At 41.7% G+C, this 20373-nt stretch overlaps 2 protein-coding genes across 3 annotated transcripts in view; one reads left to right on the top strand and one right to left on the bottom strand.

Annotated features, from left to right (window-relative positions):
- Positions 1-1491: 1491 nt before the first annotated feature.
- Positions 1492-20373, bottom strand: part of LOC105748487 (olfactory receptor 56A1) — a 71652-nt gene continuing 52770 nt past the window's right edge. The window contains 2 exon segments of the mRNA XM_049712849.1: positions 1492-3184; positions 16993-17115. The gene's annotated coding sequence lies outside the window, so the exon portion shown is untranslated.
- LOC101273301 (tripartite motif-containing protein 6) lies at positions 2935-18966 on the top strand. 2 transcript variants are annotated; one of them, XM_004279261.4, is made up of 8 exons: positions 2935-2997; positions 10965-11454; positions 11950-12045; positions 12714-12944; positions 15456-15478; positions 17191-17291; positions 17577-17603; positions 17819-18966. In XM_004279261.4, the coding sequence occupies exons 2-8, from the start codon at positions 11032-11034 to the stop codon at positions 18379-18381; spliced, it is 1464 nt and encodes a 487-aa protein (XP_004279309.1). In that variant the 5' UTR covers positions 2935-2997; positions 10965-11031; the 3' UTR covers positions 18382-18966. The 2 variants fall into 2 exon arrangements, 1 of the variants encoding a protein (XP_004279309.1); XR_007478589.1 differs by lacking the exons at positions 17577-17603; positions 17819-18966 and adding an exon at positions 16120-16224 and having other exon boundaries at positions 17191-17214.

Genomic DNA, 20373 nt, shown 5'->3' with positions numbered 1-20373 from the left:
TCTACCCAAAATACAAATTACTGCATCTTCCATTGCCTGTAAAAGAATAAAATCGGACGTCATGGAATAGCTATTGATTGATGGAAAGTAGATGAGCAGATACATTACACAACAACAGCTATTCAGTACCTGATCTGCCAGTTGAGTTTCTCCGAGTTTCTTTGTAAAGATCATGTTCCATTTTTCACAAACGTCTCTGTGATAAGCTGAATTTTAAGTGCAAAAACCGAACCTGTAAAAGCAAATGAAGACACATTTAAGGGGTGAGGGAGCGTGGATTGGGCTTGAATAAAGTAGGGGTTCAAAAGTGTGCGGTGGGGTGAAGGAAATAAGAAAGATCAAGGAAAACTTGTTAGGAGAACTTGAAGATAAAAAGATATTCTAAAAACTGCAGTGTAACTTTTGACTTGGAATTTTGGAGTCGCTGGTCTCTTAAGAGAAATACAAATCAGAAAAGAAATGCAAGTTGTATTGAATGGAATTGATTACCAACTCTTTGATTTATTCATCCTCATGTTTAAAAAACCTTTTGATGAAATGAATTTTGAGCTAATTCTTGTGCTAGATACCAAACTTCTTTTGAATCTTTTCCTTCCCAGACCTAGATACTGGTCTTCTCTAATATCAAGGCTCCCTTGAGCTTTTGCCTTGGCTTTTTGCTCTGTTCCTTCAAGGAACATTCCCTAGAAATAAGTTTCTTCATGTGCTCCCTTGAATATCAGATCACATTTCTTTTTTTTTTTCTGTTTATTTTTTTTTTAAGATTATTTTATTAATTTTTAGTGGAGTAAAGTTGGTTTGCTCAGCTCATTTCTCTCCTTATTTGTATTCTTCATCTCTTAACTAACATACTTTTTCTGCTTAATGTCCTTCACTGAGATGTGAGAGTAAGAGACCTGGGCGTACACCTAGAGTTACTTATCCTTAATCCCCACCTACATATTGTCACCAATTTCATGAAGAGAAAACCAATTATTAACAAATTTATTCTCTTCTATCTATACTCAGTTAAGCAACTTTTCCTCCATACTAAAAGCAATAACTAGCCATGTACTCGTCCTGGATTTAGGCATTTTTTGTCAGCTCCAGACCTCTTCAACTTGCTCAGGGCTGCCAGGTGACCTTTTCTCACTTAACATTTAGACATTCAAAACATGTCATTCCTCATCTGCCCCCTACCATCTCTCTCTCTCTCTCTCTCTCTCTCTGTCTTACACACACACACACACACACACACATACATACACAAAACTCCTTAATGATGGTTTCCTGACAATGTCAAGACAATTCAATGGGGAAAGAATATGGTCCTGAGACAACAGGATATCCACATGCAAAAGAATAAAATTGACCCTCTATCTCACACAGTAGAAACGAACTTAAAATAGATCCTAGATCTAAGTGTAAGAGCTAAATTATAAATTATAAAACTTTAAAAAAAAAAATAGGAGTAAATCCTTATGACTTTGGATCAGGCAAGGCCTTCATAGATATGACATCAAAAGTAGAAGTGACAAAAAGATTGGATTTCATCACAATTAAAAACTTGTTCCTCAAAGGATGAAATCAAGAAAATGAACAGACAACCCTTAGGATGGGAGAAGATATTTACAAATCACAGAATTCATAAAGGACTTGTATCTAGAATATAGAAAGACCTCAGAAAAAGACAAATAACGCAATTAAAAAATGGATAAAGGATCCAATAGACCTTTCCCAAAAAAGATATGCAAATGGATAGTAAAGTGTATGAAAAGATGATAAACACCATTAAGCAAATGCAAATTAAACACCTTAGGCAAACACCTTAGACAAATGCAAATTACAATAACATGAGCTATCACTTCACACCCAGTAAGATGACTATAATAGAAAAAAAACATATAATAACAAGTATTGGCAAAGATGTGGAGACATTGGACCCCTTCTTATACTGTTGGTGGGAATGCAAAACAGTACAATCACTTTGGAAAATAGCCTGGAAGATCCTCAGAAAAGTAAATACAAGATCCAGCAATTCTATGCTTAGGTATACACCCAACAGAAATAAAAAAGCCTATGTTTAGAAAAAAACTTGTACAAGAAAATTCATAGCCACATTATTCACAATAGCCAAAAAGTAAAAACAATCCAAATGTCTAAAAAACTGATGAATGGATAAACAAAATGTGGAAAATCCATGCAATGGAGTATTATCAACCATCAAAGGAACAAAGTACTCATACAAGATACGACATAGATGAACCCTGAAAATATTACGTTAGGTCACCCAGCCCTCTGTCCTGACTTTCATCTGGACACCCTTGGAGGTCCAGGCCCTCCTCCCACAGCTCACCTTCACAGACCAGGTCAATTTCCTTGGGGCAGGAAGTTTAGCCTTACTTTTTTCTCAGAGGTGCCGTGCTATTGAAACCCTATAGTTAAGGTTCCCAGGGCTTTATAAGCTTTGCATGTATTCATAAGGACCTAAGAACAAACATTTACAGTCTCTCAGTTATATAGATTAAAATCACAGATATAAGCTTATATCTGTAATGTAATTTTAAATTATATTCATAATTTTAAATTGATAACTTTTAATAATCTTTTTGCAAGACATGCCATTATAATGCCAGTGGTTATTTTTCCTTACTCATATAACTTTAGATATTTTTTATTCAGACATTTTAATTGGTATTTTAATATGGGGTACAGGTGTATTCTCAGTGTTATCAACACTGACATGAGGTCGGAAAGCTAAAGTGAAGACAATTTACAAGTGCCACCCCTGGCCTTCAGGTGTTCTCCAAGGCCTCAGAATTTTCAGCTCATCAGGTAAGCGGAACAGCTCTCTTGACCCTGGACGGGGCCCTGGAGTGCAGGACCTAATGCCGCGCCGGACAAATCAGCAGCATCTCCTCCCCCCTCGCCCCGCCCCTTTCCCCTTACGCCTTTCTGCTTTGGTGGAGGCTGCGGCAGCTGTAAATCCTCGGCTCTGATCCAAGATACAGATTCCAGGTTGGTGAGCAAATCCGTTTTCTGGCCAGCCACCGCTGTCCCCACTAGTACTCAGAGGTTGACGCGCCCTACAGGTTGGTTGGGAGGTTCGCGGGTGGAGGCAGGGCGAGGGAGACCTCTGCAGTTTTGAGTTGACTCAAGTTCAGGAAGAGAGTACAGAAGAGGCACCTTTGGAGCTGGGAGTAGCCTGTGTAAAGATAGTGATAATGAAGCCCTGATTCTGGAAGCTGAAGGATGTAGGGGAGGCAGCTCTGAAAGTTTTGATAGGGAATGATGGCAGACCCTGCGGCTGGTGTGGATCCAGAGGTCAGCAGCCCTTCCCCCCATCTCCAGCCTTTCTGCTCCAGGAAGTGAGCACCGTTTATTCTACCGCCCCCCACCCCCACCCCACCCCGCCCCGGGAGGCCCTGACTCCTCCCAGAGGGAGCTGGGAGACGAGCCTTCCGCATTCAGTCTGTGCAAAGGCCGGGCTGGCCCGAGAGCTGTGCATTTCCCCTTAGGTAGCAGGGCCGTGCGCGGTTGTTCAAGAAGAAAGACCAAACGAGTGAGCGCTCTCAGTTGCTCAGAATCTATGTAAAACTCCTTGGTTTGCTCAGAGGAGCTTTGACCACATGGAGCCTCACATCTGGAGCCTCCGTGTGCCGGTCACCTGGAGATGTATGCCATCTGTGGCTGGGCCACTTACTGTCACTTGAAGTGACAGGGCGGTAAAAGAAATGGGGTCCCTTCCCTTTAGGAGCTCATGATACAGATAATTTATCTTTTCATCCTCACTGTGAATGAACTCAGCGAGATTAGCAACAACATTTAATCTATCAATCAATGAAGACAGAAATGTGTGGTTAGGAGCATGGGTGCTGCAAACAGAGTGCCTGGGTTCAAACGCTGCCTCTGACACTTAGACGCTGGCTGTGTACCCCCCACCTTTTGTTTGAGCTCTTTGAGCTTGTCTCTTCCACCTATAAAATGGACAGAGTAATATTTATATTATAGAGTTTTGGTGAGGCTTAAGTGAGGCAGAAGTTTAAACACACAGGAGAGTGCCTGAAAAAATAGTAAATACTCAAAATTATTAAGTCATTATTATGGACAAACTCAATGCCTACCTTAAAAAATGCAAAATCAAAACAATTTTTGAAAGAATAGAGTAGGGAATAAAATATGTACAAATGCACTATGATAAAGGAGACTGACTCCTTCTGACATCTCAACAAGTTAAAATACAGCAGGGTTTAAACGATTAGGAATTACAAGTAGAATATCACAAATGCAGAAAAAAATGATTAGAATTTTATTATCTAACCTAAAAAAAGACACTCAGTTAATGGATTATCTAACACTCAGGGAGAAGAAAACCTGTGCAGGACAATATTTTAAGAATTTGGAAAGTTATTGAATCATTATAAATTTTGAATGCATGAGGTAGTGATTTTTTGAAGTTTTAAAAAAAATTTAAAGTATGTTCCAATTCAAACATTTATCGAGTGCTTCCTGCAAAAGGGCAAAAGAAAATTATTTCTTCAGCACAATCTCAACTCATTTATGCATGCAGTTGCCACGTGTTTAGATTTTTACCCTGTTTTCACTAGAACTCCCAGTTCGGGGGCAGTCCCACCCATCTTATTTCTAACATTCATTCTGAGCCCCAGCCTGGACTAGTGTTATTCTGAAAGCCCTTTTAATATCGAATTGTGTGAGCTTTCATTCTAAAAGATGCTTCAGATCTACATATCAGTCCATTCTTTGGCCTCCCCCACCCACCCTCCCCCTTTTCTATTTTGCACCCTAAATTGCATTTACCTGGGAAGAAGGCTCCTGTGTTTAAGGCAATGCTTCTGAGGCCTTAATGTGCATAGGAATTACCTGAGATCTTATTAAAGCGCAGATACTGAATTGGTCTCGGTGAGGTCTAGAGATTCTGCATAAAGAGCTCCACTGGACGCCAGTGAGGCTAGTTAGCAGACCGCATGGCCTTTTTCTGGCATCTGCTTCTGATTTAACTGGCCCTAGTCGTGAATTTGGCCTGTTTCATTTGCTAATTTGATCTTCAAGGTTCTTCCCCTTAAGGTCTGGTATCTGCGCTCCTCACACAGCCAGACTTATCTTTCTGCCACCCACACTGCTCTTGAGATGTGTCCTTAGTCAGGGACTCTGTTGGCTTTTCTTGTGTCCTCTGGGCTGCGATCAGGAGTAGCTAGTGGTCAAGCCCCTGCTGGCATGTGGGCAGGGCTACGCAAACCCTTTCTAACTGAATGTTAGCCAACTCTGTTCCCCTCGTTCCCTTTCCCAGCCTTAACTTTATACTCTTTAACAAGAGACATCAACTCTTACATAATCTTTTCTGTTCAAGATTCCTTCTCTGCCTTGAATATCTCAAGTAGAGCATTAGATAGAAAAGTAATAGAGAAATATAATAGAGCCACATATATAATTTAAATTTTTCTATGGGCCTTACTAAAACGTTAGAAGAAACAGATGAAATTGATTTTAATATATTTAACTCCATGCTTCCAAAATATATTTAGAACATGTAATCAATGTAAAAAATCCATTAATGAAATGTTTTAGATTATTTTTTCTTACCAAATCTTTGAAATCCAATGTGTGTTTTATACTTAAAACATCTCATTTCCAACTAGCCACATTTCAAGCGCTCAGTAGCCACCTGTGGCTACCATATTTGACAACAGTTATTACTTGTGCCTAGAAGATCAAAAAAGCCAAGCCTCAGTTTTTCTCATTGCATTTCTTCTATTTTGTTTTTGTTAGCTCTAATGAGTTATCATTTACATTTAATAAGTTAGCAATTTTAAGCATACAACTCTGAGTTTTGACTTGTATATAGTTGTCCAAACAACACAGTCATGATATATATAGGCGATTTCTGTCACCCCCCAAATTTTTTTGTGTCCCTTTGCAATTCATCCCCTTCTCACAGCCCTGGGCCCTGGTATCCACTAATCTGATCTCAAATAGTAATGTTCTGGCTTTTTTAGTATTTCATATAAATGGAATCACACAGCAGCTTATCCTTGCTGTCTAGCTTCTTTCACTTTGCGTAGTGCTTTTGAGATTTACTTTGTTGTATATATCAGTACATCCATTTTCTTGGTTGGTAATATTCATTGAGGTCATGTTTTCAGCTCACTCGATCCCCAGCAATGCCCTATACTCACCCTGCTCATCTATGCTGTATCTCACAGACTGTTTTCTTAGTCTGGGACACTTTCTCAGGCCCTTTCTCCTGTAAGGGCTTCTTGTTACTGAGAGGCAATGTGATATTTTTTATCCTACCACGCACTGAGGAGGGGAAAATTGGTGACAGTTACAGGACCTGTTACGAGACTCAATGGTCCAGTATGGACCATATGGGGTGCATAGCCAATGGACACACCAAGTACTTTTGATTAAAGTAGAAGCATTTCTTACTTGTGACCAGTAAGGAGACAGGGAGATAGCTCTCAAAGTACTGTCTTTCCGAACAGCTGGATCAGGGAAGTTTTATGTCTGGGATACGTGCGTGTTCATGCAGGGGCAGGCATGATCTTCCATGTAGTACGGGTTTCTCTAGGTTGCCAAAAACTGCAAGCAAGCAAGTGCTTGGTTGTTTGCTTATACTGTGACAGCTTGTTGATTGGAATGCACTGTAACCTTTTTGAAACATCTGGTGTTTGGAACTTTATGCCACTTAGTGGTTAGTTTCTGCGAAACAAAGCACACCTTCGTTTAACCCCATCCCTTCCCTACTGCTGCCTAGCTGACAGACCTTGTGTTCTTTAATTATGCCCACACTGACCAAGCTGTACATCACTGTACATCTGCCTTTGCAGAGGGAGCCAGACAAAGAAACACTGTGGAATTATATCTGCTCTCAGTCACCCTGTGGCCTATCCTGTACACAAGGGTCACAGCTGGGGTCAGGGGTAGTGTGCCTCCAGCTAGGCAGTGCATTTGTCAGCTGGCTCTTCTTTGGTGGCCCAAACCAGACTCCAGCTAGGCAAACGGAGCATATGGCTTCCAATGAGTAATTCAATGCTGGAATAGTAAAAATAAATAAATAAGTAATCTTAAATGTCTTTAAAAAATTATGTGATTTAAGACTGACGTATATACACTAATATGTATAAAATAGATAACTATTAAGAACCTTCTGTATAAAAAGTAAATAAAATAAAATTCAGAAAAAAATTATGTGATTTAAGACAACAGTAATATAATTTAATGACTGAAAACTTTCAAGAATGAGAATAAGATGTTTTTCAGTGGGGACATACATATTAATTCAGCCCAGACAAAAAATAAAGTTAGGGTTAGTTCCAGCATCTTTAGTTGTCTTGTCAGAGAAGCTACTAGCTTTCTTAACTGACCCTTATTTATGCCAGGCACACAGAAACTACTGGGTAAGGTCCAGCATTCTCACATTGTCCTTAAATGCCATCTTATTAAATCTTGTTATGAATTGAGGTAGTGGATTTTTCTCCTAGGTCCAAAACAAGGAAGAAGATATGAAAGGGGGTGAGAAAGTGATGCATTCATTCTTATACAGATATTTATATAGAGCTATTCATCCACCAGACTCTGCTCTATCCCTATTTCTGGTAAAAATACTGAAGAGGCTCTTTTCCTCATGGTAAGAGGGCAGAGCACTGAAGGATTGAAGAGCAATGACAGTATAAATGTAGTGACAACTAGTTTTTATTGAGACTTTTCTATACATTGGCTCAGATAATTTATCACAAGCGTGCTATAAGGGAGGACTTGTTATCAGCAATACACAAAACATTAAACCACATCTCAGATCAGGAATTACCCCAGTGTTCCAGAACTAGAGACAGATAAATTCAGGATTCAGACCTGTGTCTGTGTTACTCCAGTGTCAGTGCCTTCTCTTCTCACCTCACCCTGCCAGGGCAAGGGAAGCAGCCTGAGTCCTGGGGATGTGCCACCAGGAATGAAGCAGAACAGGGCTGGAGAAGGAGCCTACACATAGCTTAGGAAGAGCTGTAGGATGCCTTCAAATGCCAGGAAGAAGGAGACTATTATGCTGAATCAATGCAGCCCAAAAAATGAGACAAGCACCAGTCAGGAGGTGGGTAGAAAAAAGCTGAGCCACTTTGTGACCTGAGCACCCTTGCAGGTTGGGGGTGGGGGGGCATAAAGGAAACATTCTCTTCCTTTAAGGACCAGACAACAACCTGAGGTTTGCATAAAACTAGATTATAACCTTTACTTTGTCACTTATTCATTCTGAGACCTTTGGTAATTGAATACCTTTTTAAGAAGTTCACTTTTCACATTTGTAAAATAGGTGTTATTAAATGTATCTTATAGAGTTATTGTGGGATTGGATTACATCAATATACTACCTGTAAAGAGTTCAGCCATTACCTCACATAAAAAGCGATCAGAAGATGGTCTCTGATTATTTTCTACCTTCCACTGTTCCTTGAAACAAATATCTGCATGCATATATACTTGCTTGCATTAATGATGATTGTCTTTGCTATGTGTTCAAAAATGGATGTGTTTCTTGCTCGAAGTCTGAATGGTACACCTCCTCGTAGAGTATATATTTCATTCACCGTTATCTCCCCATACCAACTATAGCACTGTGCTTGACTCTTAGATCCTCTCCCACAGCATGCCTTGTGTAAAAGCTGTGGGGTTGGGACAGCTCTGAACCAGAAGTCACAAGATAGCTTCTCCCTCTTATTTTCCTCTCATACAATTTTTTTTAAATTGAGATATAGTTCACAGACCATAAAATTCATCCTTTAAAGGTATACAATTCATTGTTTTGGAAAAATCACAAAGTTTTTCAACTAGCACCACTATCTTATTCCAGAATATTTTCATCACCCCCAAAAGAGACCCCAGACTCATTAGCAGTTATTTCCCATTCCCTCTCCCACCAACTCTTGACAACCACTCATCTACTTTCCACGTCTATAGGTTTGCCTACTCTAGATATTTCCTGTAAATGGAGTTATACAGTGTGTAATCTTTTGTATCTGACTTCACTCACTTAGCATAATGTTTTCAAGGCTCAATCTTGTTATAACATGTGTTGATACTTCATTCCTCTTTTTCCTCCATTTTTATACTTTTCTCCTATTAGCGATTCTGAAATACTTTCCCCAAATGCTATAAGACCTCTTTGTCCCGACCATTCCACCAGCATACCACTGCCTCAGGTCGTTTTTCTGTGAACTCTCGCTAGAACATATGTGGCGTCGACTCTCCCACCTGTCCCCTCTGTCCCCCACACACAGGCACAGAGTTTTGGACAGGCCTGGTGAAATCTCTTCTCCCAAAGCACCAGGTCTGTGCCTGACTTTGACCACCTTCACCACCGTCTTTGGTTAAAGTTATGAGGTTTGAGGACAGAGCTTTGAACTAGGACTCTGGACATGATAGGTTTTGCCAACTCTACATTTTTTTTTTTCTGGTTTAAACTAGTTTAATGAAACAATAATGTCAAGAAACATTTATTGAGCATATACTATATTCGGAGGATTGTCCTGGGTCCTCCAGGAGATACAATGATAACAAATAGTCCAGATACATAGTTCTCAGGGGCTCTCAATCTGAGGGTAGATACACATGAAAACACCTAACCATAATACCAGACAGAATGAATCAGGGGCGGTAGCTGAGGGACAACTAGTAGACATAGCAAACATCCACTGTTTCACCTGCCCACTGTCCCTTCTCTTCTCACAAGTCTCTTGGTTTTCTTTGGGCAACCCCTTTCACTCTCAGTTCACAGTAGAGCTGATTCAACCTCCATGTCCAGGTTTCTTTACCTATAAAATGGGTATACTGACCCTACCTCGAAGCATAATTTTTTTTTAATTTTTGAATTTTATTTTATTTATTTTTTATACAGCAGGTTCTTATTAGAACACATCTATGATTTTATAAGATGTGTGATTTTATAAAGTCACTTACGTCTCTATTTCTTTATCAAGAGGCTAAAAATACTCTTATTAATTCAGAGTTTTCCTATGAGAGATAAAGAAAACAGGGGAATATGATTTCTAAATCACAACTGGTTATACAAGTGTTAATTGTAAAGATATAACATCACCTTATTGTGGTCATTTTTGTTTCTTTGGGTTTTTTGGGGAAGGTGACCATGAGAGATGGGCTCTGTAAAGAGCTGTTAGAAGGTAGACGTGTCGTCACAATAAATGATACTTTTGATCTTGGAGATTAGATCCTGGAGAGCAATGCCAGCACCATGTGAAAGACAGGTGAAGGAGCTCATGAGAAAGGTCTAAACATCTATGGAGGGATGAGGAGGTTCTAGAGTTTTCTTCATCAAAAGTTGAGGACCTGTGTGTTGGACACTGAGCTAGTTCAATAATGAACAAAAGCAGTCTCTGATCTCATGGAGCTTATATTCCAGTGGGAATATTCAAACAATTAAAGATCCATATTAGGTGGTGAGAAAGAAAATCAAGCAGGTAAGTCTACTGAGAGTGATGGTGTGGGTGGCCACGCCTTAGCTAGGCTTGACAGAGCAAACTCTTCGGATAAAACAGGTAAGGAGAGAGTTGAATGAAGTCAGAGAGCCATGCAGATACCAGGGTGAAGGGGCTTCCTTGCAGCAGGAACAGCAAGTGCAAAAACCCTGAGGCAGCAGCATGTCTGGTGCTTTGGACATTGAGGATGTGTTTTGGTGGGCTGAGAAAAGGTTAAACAGACAGTGCCCTACCCAAGGCCACTTCTCTCCAGCACATCATTGTCCCTTCATCCAGTAGGAGTAAAAGGAAACCGTGATCATTGCTCTAATGAGAGTGCAAATTGCTGTCTAATGTGAGCAGGGGCAAAGAACATGCTTGAAGTTAGAATGAGAAGCTCTTGTTACCCCAGGTGCTTGACCTGTTTATCCAGAACAGTCAGCCTGCCTTTGTCTGCCTCATTTCTTACCCTGAACCCTTTTTTTTTGGCCATCTACCCAGGATTCTATACACAAGAAACACCTTAGAAGTCAGGGCTGGGCAGGCAGGAGCCAGGAGAGTGGCTACAATGACTTCAGCAGTCCTGGTGGACATCCAGGACGAAGTGACCTGCCCCATCTGCCTGGAGCTCCTGACAGAACCCCTGAGCATAGACTGTGGACACAGCTTCTGCCAAGCCTGCATCACGGGGGATAGCAAGGAGTTGGGTATTGGCCAAGAAGAAGAGAGCAGCTGTCCTGTGTGCCAGACCAGCTACCAGCCTGGGAACCTGCGACCCAATCGGCACCTGGCCAACATAGCGGACAGGCTCAGGGAGGTGGTGTTGGGCTTGGGGAAGCAGCTGAAGGTGGTTCTTTGTGCACACCATGGAGAGAAACTCCAGCTCTTCTGTAAGGAGGATGGGAAGCTCATTTGCTGGCTGTGCGAGAGGTCCCAGGAGCACCGTGGTCACCACACGTTCCTCATGGAAGAGGTGGCCCAGGAGTACCAGGTGGGAGCCCAGATGGAGGGAAGGCAGGTGGGAACAGACTCCTTGGTAGATTATTAACTTTTCTTTATGCTCTAATCTAATTTCTTTGTAGTCCACCTATTTATGTAGAGGATGAACCTAGAAAAAGCCCCTCTGGCCAAGAGCAGAGATGTAGCTCTTTCTCGCTGCTCATGATTGGTTCTGAATGAGTGGAGGATGCTGCTCGGGGCCAGTAGCGGGCAGGGCAGGTTGAGTTCAGGGGATATGTTGGCAGTGAGAGTAAAGGACTTAAAGTGGTTCATGGTCAGGTTCTTTCCCCTGGAGAAAAGAGAATCAGCCTATTCCCAGTGGTTTCTATCCCCTGTTTATAAAAGATAACTTTGACCTTCTCAGTTTTTCATTCCGGGACAGGCATCTCCTGAGGTCAGCATAATAATCTCTCCCCCATTCATTCCATGTCTCCACACTGAAACAATTTGACACTTGATCCTGCTTGACTTGATGTGTTTCTTCCAGGAGAAGTTCCAGGAGTCTCTGAAGAAGCTGAGGCAAGAGCAGCAGGAAGCTGAGAAACTAACAGCTGTTATCAGAGAGAAGAGGGCATCCTGGAAGGTAAGAGAGATTCTTCTAAAGGTGTCCTGTGACAGGAATCAGGGCAGGATGTGGGAGCCGAGGGCAAAGGGGACCTAGTTCTGTCTGTTCCCTGATTTAGCTAGAAGAGCTTCCCTTTGCCTGTCCTTCACTGCAACCCTTCCAAACAAGGGTATTGTTCTTGGTGCAGAGCCAGGGAGAGAGAAGGGGGAGTTAGAAAACGAACATATCAAAGGGAATCTAGGTTTTTGAAGACAATCATGGGAGAGGAACCATGGCCATTGGCAGCCCTTAATTCCTGATTCTGGACCTTGTTCTATAGTTTCGAGCTCTGAAATTTGGAAAAATAGGTCATGCACAGGCCACTCTCAATATCGAAAACTGGAAGGGGAGGCTGATGGTGAGTCCTGAGAGGCCAGAGAGGCTGCTTGGAATCTAAATCCCACCTAGGAATCAAAGTCTCTATCTCAGAAGCCTAGATAAGACAGCCTGGGGCCAATGGTCTGAGAAGAGCTGAAGGGAGAATAGGAGAAGAGAGCAGGTTCTGCAGGACTTACTCCCCCATTTGCTCATTCCCCCCCAGTGAGACCTGCCAGGAAAGCAGTATAGAGCCTGCCTCCCCAACCTCTTATACAGGAGACCCTCAGCTCAACAGACTAGCAACCTCTTTCTCTTCCATGTTCCCGAAGAATCAGATGGAACCTGAGAGACACAGGATCCAGAAGCAGTTTGATCAGTTGAGGAGCATCCTGGACAGAGAGGAGCAGCGGCAGCTGAAGAAGCTGGAGGAGGAGGAGAGGAAGGGGCTGAACATCATCGCAGAAGCTGAGGGTGAGCTGATGCAGCAGAGCCAGTCCCTGAGAGAGCTCATCTCAGACCTGGAGCGCCGGTGTCAGGGGTCAACAACGGAGCTGCTGCAGGTAGGAATCGCAAAGGAGCCCAAGGTCTGACAGTCAAGGCAAAGAGAGACTAACTTTCCTTCCTTTCTGATGTGGGACTCCTTATCTTGGTGGGGGAAGGAAAAAAATTTCCTTTGACCCTGTAGTGCCTCTTCCCTATTAAACAGTTCAAAGTTCATGGATAAAGCATAGGATAATTAAAAGTACAAATGCTAAAGGAATGTCTCATTTTTATTTCTTATGTATAAAGGATAGTCCAAAAGTTCATTTGATACAATGTAAAAGATCGAGTGATGTTTTACTGCAGCATTTCTCAATCTTGGTACTATTGACCTTTTGGGCTAGAAGATTCTGTGCTGTGAGGGGCTGCCCTGTGCATTGTAGGATGTTCAGCAGCATCCCTGGCCTCTACCCTCTAGATGCCAGTAGCATCCAACTAGCTGTGACAACAAAAAAACCCTCCAGACATTGCCAAATGACCCTGGGGAGAACTTATCCTCCCTCCCCCTGTTGAGAATCACTGGCCATTAGGTACCCGTTGTCTCTGATGCCGTGTTGGGATTGGTCAGGTGCTTTTCACTCAGCTTAGTCACAGGCAAACACATACCAAACTCAAGTACTTAGAGAATTTTTATGTAATTACCAGTCCTTCTTTGCTTCACTTTCTTCTCTAGGGCAGAATCATTGAACATGTTGTAATAGAAGTTTGAACAGGATTTTTGAGGCACAGACAATGAGCTCTGGTCTGTGTGTGTATGTGGATTGGGTGGGTGCAAGCTGTCAAATCCAAAGAGATTTGATGGAGAGATTTGAACTGAGGTTGAAATCTGAGCAGCTGTTGGCTTCATAGAGTGAATAGTGTGACTATTAAGTTGAAGCAGGATGTACCTTGTGACATTCTGGAACCTTCAGGCTCTTCCTTATTTTCTGTTTGCTTTCTTGCTTTCCTCTTGCTCCCTTTCCTGGTGGAATAATAATTTCTTTACTTATACTTGGGCCCTAGTATTGGGGTCATGGGGTAGTTATTTTCCACCTGTTGGAGATTTTCCTCATTCACTGCTTCTGGTTTCACAACTTCAGTTTATTCTTCTTGCTTTTTTCTTCATCTTTGATGTTGGGTTGCCTTAATGCTTGCTCCTTCCCCCACTTGTTCTAGCCCCTTTACAAGTCTCTTCAAACTGGAAAAATTGCTTCGTAAGTGCAAATGGATCATCAATTTATATAATAGCTAGTCCAGGCACCTGTCTAGACTCTTGTACCCACTAGTTAGTATGACTGCCCAATGGTCATTTTAACTAGAGTGTTATCTCACAGTCAATTTTTCCAGAACTTGCCCATCACAGACACTTCCTCCTTCTCTTTTCCATGTTTGTTTGACATGGTTACCCATTAAGATTTGACAGCTGGATGCAAGCCTGCAGCTTTCCAGTTTCAAAATGTGAACCCTGAGAGTAAAGCTAAGAGGAAGAGGCATGAAGTATCACCCTGATTTGATCATTTGAGTTCCTTATTACAAGTATGCCTTAAAATTGATACAATCCTGGATCCACCTCTACCACTTTACATATGCAAGCCAGTTTGAGTTGTGTTTTTGTCAAATACAACCAAAAATAGCTCCAATACCATGAAAGTAGTTATTCCTATGTTACATAGATCAAACCATTGGCCTTTCCTTCTGCTGCATTGAGGTGTATAGAGCAGAAGTTAGGAAGACCAATTCGGAGGCCATGAGACAATTCTACTCAAATGAGGCAGGCAGTGGCAGTGATGATGATAAAGAGCAGTAAGGGTGTGAAATGCACTGGCTTGGTCTAAGATGGAATGTCAGGTAGTTTTTAGGACAGTACTTTGTCTACATTTGGTGACTGGATGCTGGGATCATTGAGGAAGATGGAAGATAACAGAAGAGACCTCATGGTTGCAGGAAAGGTAAGTTTTCTTTCAGATATCTTGAATTTGTGGTGCCCGTGGCTTATGTGAGGGGTATATAAAAGAGATGTAAGCAGAAGTACAGATTTAGGAATCATCAACACATGTGTGTGTTGAAATCAAGAAAAATACACAAAGTCAGAAAAGGTAGCATAGAGGGTTAGGGGAGGTGGAATTTGAGAAACAACCACATTTTATGGCCCTTGTGTCCTCAGCAACCAGAATGTGAGCATCTCGAGGACAGAAATCAGGACTTAGTCATGTGAGAGCATCTAGAAGCAGGCACAGTGCCTGGCAAATAAAAGATGAGGTACATATATAACACCACACACACACACACACACACACACACACACACACACACACACTCTGTTGTAAAAATAAAGGTACTAATGAATGAATTGAATCATTTCCTGACATCCCTACATAGGGTCTCAGGGAGAGTCTGCTTTCAGCTCTTATCTTTACTTTGTGGCCTCCATATTGGATCATCTCTACCTCTGTCATCATGGGGTGGTGAGAATGGGATGAGGGACATGGATGAGGCTGTAGTAGAGGACAAGTCCTATTACCCTTGACTTAACCTGTCTCTTTCTTTCCTAGGATGTGAGTGATGTCGCGAAAAGGTATGTGTAGAACATGACGTGGTTCCCTTGGGTTGACAAAAGACTCCTGTACCCATAGAGTTATCTTGTGGTCAGTGGGAAAGGAAAAAAAAATCACAAAGCAGGGAAGATTTAGGACTGTGGTGTCTTGAGTGGCTTTTCGTGAGAATTTGGGGTCCCCCAAAGTAAAGGGAATGACTTGGTTTCAATGGTAGGAGAATTTGAGTGGCAGAAGGTCACAAATTGGAACAGTAGTGTTCTTAAGAATCAAGGATTACCATATCACTGACTCCCCATGTACCTCGTGATAGAACTCCTTTTCCACAAACCTCTGTACCTGCTTCCAGTCCTGATTCTAGTAGCTCATAGCTACCTCAAAATACGCAGGGATTTTCTTTGCCCACATACTTTATCAGAGGGAAATTTCCCATTTGCTTTTTTTCCCAAGGTCCAGAAATCAGCTCTTGGGACAGCTGCTTAAATTTCCCTTTCCCCCTTGGCTTTGGAACAGGCCATGCCTTGCTACCTAGTTCTCCTCAGTCTTCCATTTTTCTCAATTCCAGTAAAAATATAGACCCGAGGTCTTGAAAAGAGTGGCTTTGGCCCTGAAACAAAAACATGTTCTCTTCTCTGTCACCTACTCTAGAATTCCTTTCATCAAGGTGACCCCTAAAGTAGCCCACATACCTGGTACCTTGAAGCGCCTCACGAACACATGACCTATGGAGCCTGTTGTCCCTTCGGAAGTCTTTATTCTCAGTTTGGAGGTGAGGACGTTTCCTTTCTCCAACTGGCGTAATGTTCCCAGAGACCGAGAATCCTAAGAGGCTGTTCTGAAGGTCTTTCTCCCTAGGCCTCTGCAAGACCTTGAGACCTAAATCACAGACTCTTCTAAGGGAGCCCTTCACCTGATACTCTGAAAGCCCTAGCAGCAGGTCCTGATGTCCTGCCTGTCAACACAGATACCTGTAGGCCCTCTAAGAGGGTGCTGACATTTTAAGTATTTTGTATCTTTTTTAGAGGTAGCAAAGGATTCCCCAGCCATTATTTTATTTAATATTATACAGTCTCTAGGATGCAGAGAAAGAAGGGAAAATTATTGTATTTTACAAAACAACAACAAACCAAACAAAGGAACAAAAATGAGGCTTTGCGGGATAAATCCTCTCAACTTTTTTTTAAATTGATGTATATATAGTTGATTTGCAAAAGTATATTAGTTTCAGATGTACAACATAGTGATTCAATACTTTTATAGATTATACTCCATTTAAAGTTATTATAAAATATTGGCTATATTCCCTGTTCTGTACAAAAGATATATTCACCCCAGTATTCATCGCAGCACTATTTATGATAGCCAAGATGTGGAAGCGACCTAAGTGCCCCTCAACAGATGAATAGATAAAGAAGATGTGGGGTATATATATATATATATATATATATATATATATATATATATATATATAAAAGAGAGAGACAGAGAGAGAGAGAGAGATACTACACAGCCAATAAAAAAAGAATGAAAATCTTACCAGTGTGTACACAGATGGTGAGAAGCTAGTTTTTAGTCCAGTTCTTCTGGCTCCTATGCCAGAGGTCTTTGCAGAATGATGCTAATTTTCTTCAAGGAAGAGTGTTGAAGTTCATCAGTGGGCCTGGGAGATGAAGGAGACAGGTGTTAGAGACACCCAAAGTTAGCAGTGTTGAAGATTCATGTCTGTTCTCTCTAGGAGTGAGCTCTGGACCCTGAAGAAGCCAGAAGCTCTCCCCACCAAGCTGAAGAGTATGTTTCGAGCCCCAGATCTGAAAAAGATGCTGCGAGTGTTTAGAGGTGAGGAGTTTCAGGGAACAGCGTTTAGATGAGGGATCATGGTAGTAGAGGAAATAAAAAGAATGAAGGGTAGGGTTGGTATTTGGGAATAGTGTCAGAGAAAGAGATCAAAGAGGGAGGGACACAATGTGCTGAAGAAGATGCAGGTCATACTGAAGGGGGAATGAAATGGCCGGTTCACATCCTTATAGAATTCCCTTCCACACCTCTCAGCCAGGTAAGGGAGAGACAGCAGACCTGAGACTGATGGTTCTATATAATGTGATTGACTCTTTATCATTACAGAGCTGACAGATGTCCAGAGCTACTGGGGTAAGTAGAAACTGTGGCCTCTTTGAGCTGACATGTTCTTATCCTTGCCAAACATACCCACACACACACTCTCAGGTATGAGGTGTTGCTGTTTCCACCCAGCCCCCCACCACCTAGCTCCAATTCCTCCCACCCATATCCTCGCTTCCTCTTCTCAGAGTCATAAGACCCACATACCCATTCTCATCTGCTGATGCTGTACCTTTCTCCCACAGAGGATGTGACTCTGAATCCACACACGGCTAATTTAAATCTCATTCTGTCTAAGAACCGGAGGCAGGTGAGATTTGTGGGCACTCAGCTGTCTGGGTCTCATCTGGAAGAGCATTATGGCTGTGGTGTCCTGGGCTCTCGGCACTTCTCCTCAGGAAAGCATTACTGGGAGGTAGACGTGGCCAAGAAGACTGACTGGATCCTGGGGGTGTGCAGTGATTCAATGGGACCTACGTTCTCTTTCAACCAGTTTGCGAACAATCGGAATGTTTACTCCCGATACCAGCCTCAAAGTGGATACTGGGTGATTGGGTTACATCATAAGCACGAATACAGAGCCTACGAGGAATCGTCCACCTCCTTGCTCCTCTCCATGATGGTGCCCCCTCGCCGAATTGGGGTGTTCTTAGACTATGAGGCTGGCACGGTCTCCTTTTACAATGTCACCAACCACGGCTTCCCCATCTACACCTTCTCTAAGTATTACTTTCCTACCACCCTATGTCCATATTTTAATCCTTGCAACTGTGTAGTCCCGATGACCCTGCGCCGCCCAAGCTCTTGAACTTTCTGCTGTTCCCACCACCTGAGCCGTACCCTCTACTCCAAGGCTCTTCTGCATCTCAGTTTCTCCTTTCTTACCTCCGATTTTCCTGTGTTCTCACTCCTTTCCTGTTGAACATTTACTCAGTGCTAGAGCTGAGTAACCCAGCGGTAACAGTGAACATCCTTGACAGATTAATTACAGATCTTGAGATGGGTGAGGGGTAGCTGTCAACATTTTTCCCCTTTTTTTTTTTAAAAGAAAGAATTGGAAAATTTTATTCGAGCCAAATTTGAAGATTATAACCTGGGAAGAGCATCTCAGAAAGCTCAGAACTGTTCCCTCAACATTTTACCATTAAGCATGGCATTTGGTGGAGATTTTTCTTTGTTGATGTATGGAATCAAATTTAGGAAATTCTCTTCTATTAATTTGATGTCAGTTTTTGTACTGAGTGGAAAGTTGAATTTCAACATATATTGTCACTGTAATTATTAAGATAATCACACGTCATTTTTATTCTGTTCTTGGAATACATTGATTTATTTCCATTTTTAAATCTAACACAGATTTCTGGAATAAACCACTGTTATTCTTCATATGCAATACTGGATTTGTTTTTGCTCATACGTTGTTTAGGTTTTGTTTTTATCTCTGTTTATGAAAGAAATTGGCCTGTAATTTTACATTCTTGTAACGTCATCAGGTTTTATAAAATGCAATACATGGGCAAAGAAATTGCTGTTTTTTTTATGTAAGTACATATAGGATTGAGTGCTAAAATCCATTATAATGTTAATTTAGGTGGCTTTAAATTCAATTTTAAAAAAAGATTCTAACTTCAGTTTTTACTACAAACTTCATGGATCTTAAAAATCTAAGGTAGTAAAAAAAAAAATCTAAGGTAGTGATTGAAAAAAAAAATCTAAACACACTGAAGTAAAAACAGGAGAGAAGAGGAAAATGTTCAGTCCAATACAGATTTTTCTGTCAGAATGGGAGGGAAATGTAAAAAGAAAATAATCAATATGAAGCACTTTTAGGAAGAGAATGATTTCTTCTAGCTTCTCCATACCTCCTTTTCTTTATGAGCAAACATGAACAGCTTGTGCATGAGCACTTTGTCTTTGGGAGAGGGAATGCTATATGCTTTTTGAGCTAACTGTAAAAGAAATTATGATGAGGGGGCTGTAAGGATGGAATGAATATCAAGGAGTTGAATATCAAGATCTGGCTGTCCACTATGATAGCCAAGAGGCTCCAGTGGCTGTTGAACAATTCAGACATGCCTAGTCTGAATTGAGATGTGCCGTACATATAAAATACACACCATATTTTGAAGACTTAGTTCAAAATATAATGTAGGGGCTTCCCTGGTGGCGCAGTAGTTGAGAGTCCGCCTGCCAATGCAGGGGACACGGGTTCCTACCCCAGTCCGGGAAGATCCCACATGCCGCGGAGCGGCTGGGCCCGTGAGCCATGGCCGCTGAGCCTGCGCGTCTGGAGCCTGTGCTCCGCAACGGGAGAGGCCACAACAGTGAGAGGCCCGCGTAAGCTGAGAGACAAGAACATTTTATGAAGATCAAAAGGATGTTAATAAATGAGGGATTTCTTATTCTCCAGTTTGCATGCCACATGCAAAATTTTTTAGTTATTTCTGGTCTCCAGATGACAGGAAAGATGGAGTCGTGAGGACTGCATGGGATTCAGTCTCAAGTCCAGAAAAAGCAAAAACAGAGCATGCATTCTAAGGCAAGTTGCTTGGAACGAACCAAAATTTGTTAAGCCTTTCTGCAGTATATCAAAATGTGTGTGTGTGTGTGCATGACTGCATGTGTGTGTGTGCCTTGGGAGTAGGGATTACATCTAAGAAGAATTTTTTGTTTAACTAAGAGTAAACATGAATTTTATTCCAAGCCATATCTAGGAGCAAGTTAAAACTTTGCCTCTGACACAAGAAAACATTTGCGGGTAGAGAAAGAAGACAAAGTAAGGTGTGAGGTTTAAATGCAG

Source organism: Orcinus orca, chromosome 8, assembly GCF_937001465.1.
Source record: "Orcinus orca chromosome 8, mOrcOrc1.1, whole genome shotgun sequence".
NCBI classification, from domain to species: Eukaryota; Metazoa; Chordata; class Mammalia; order Artiodactyla; family Delphinidae; genus Orcinus; species Orcinus orca.
Note: the sequence above shows the minus strand (reverse complement) of the source record. Positions and strands in the feature narration are given on the sequence as shown.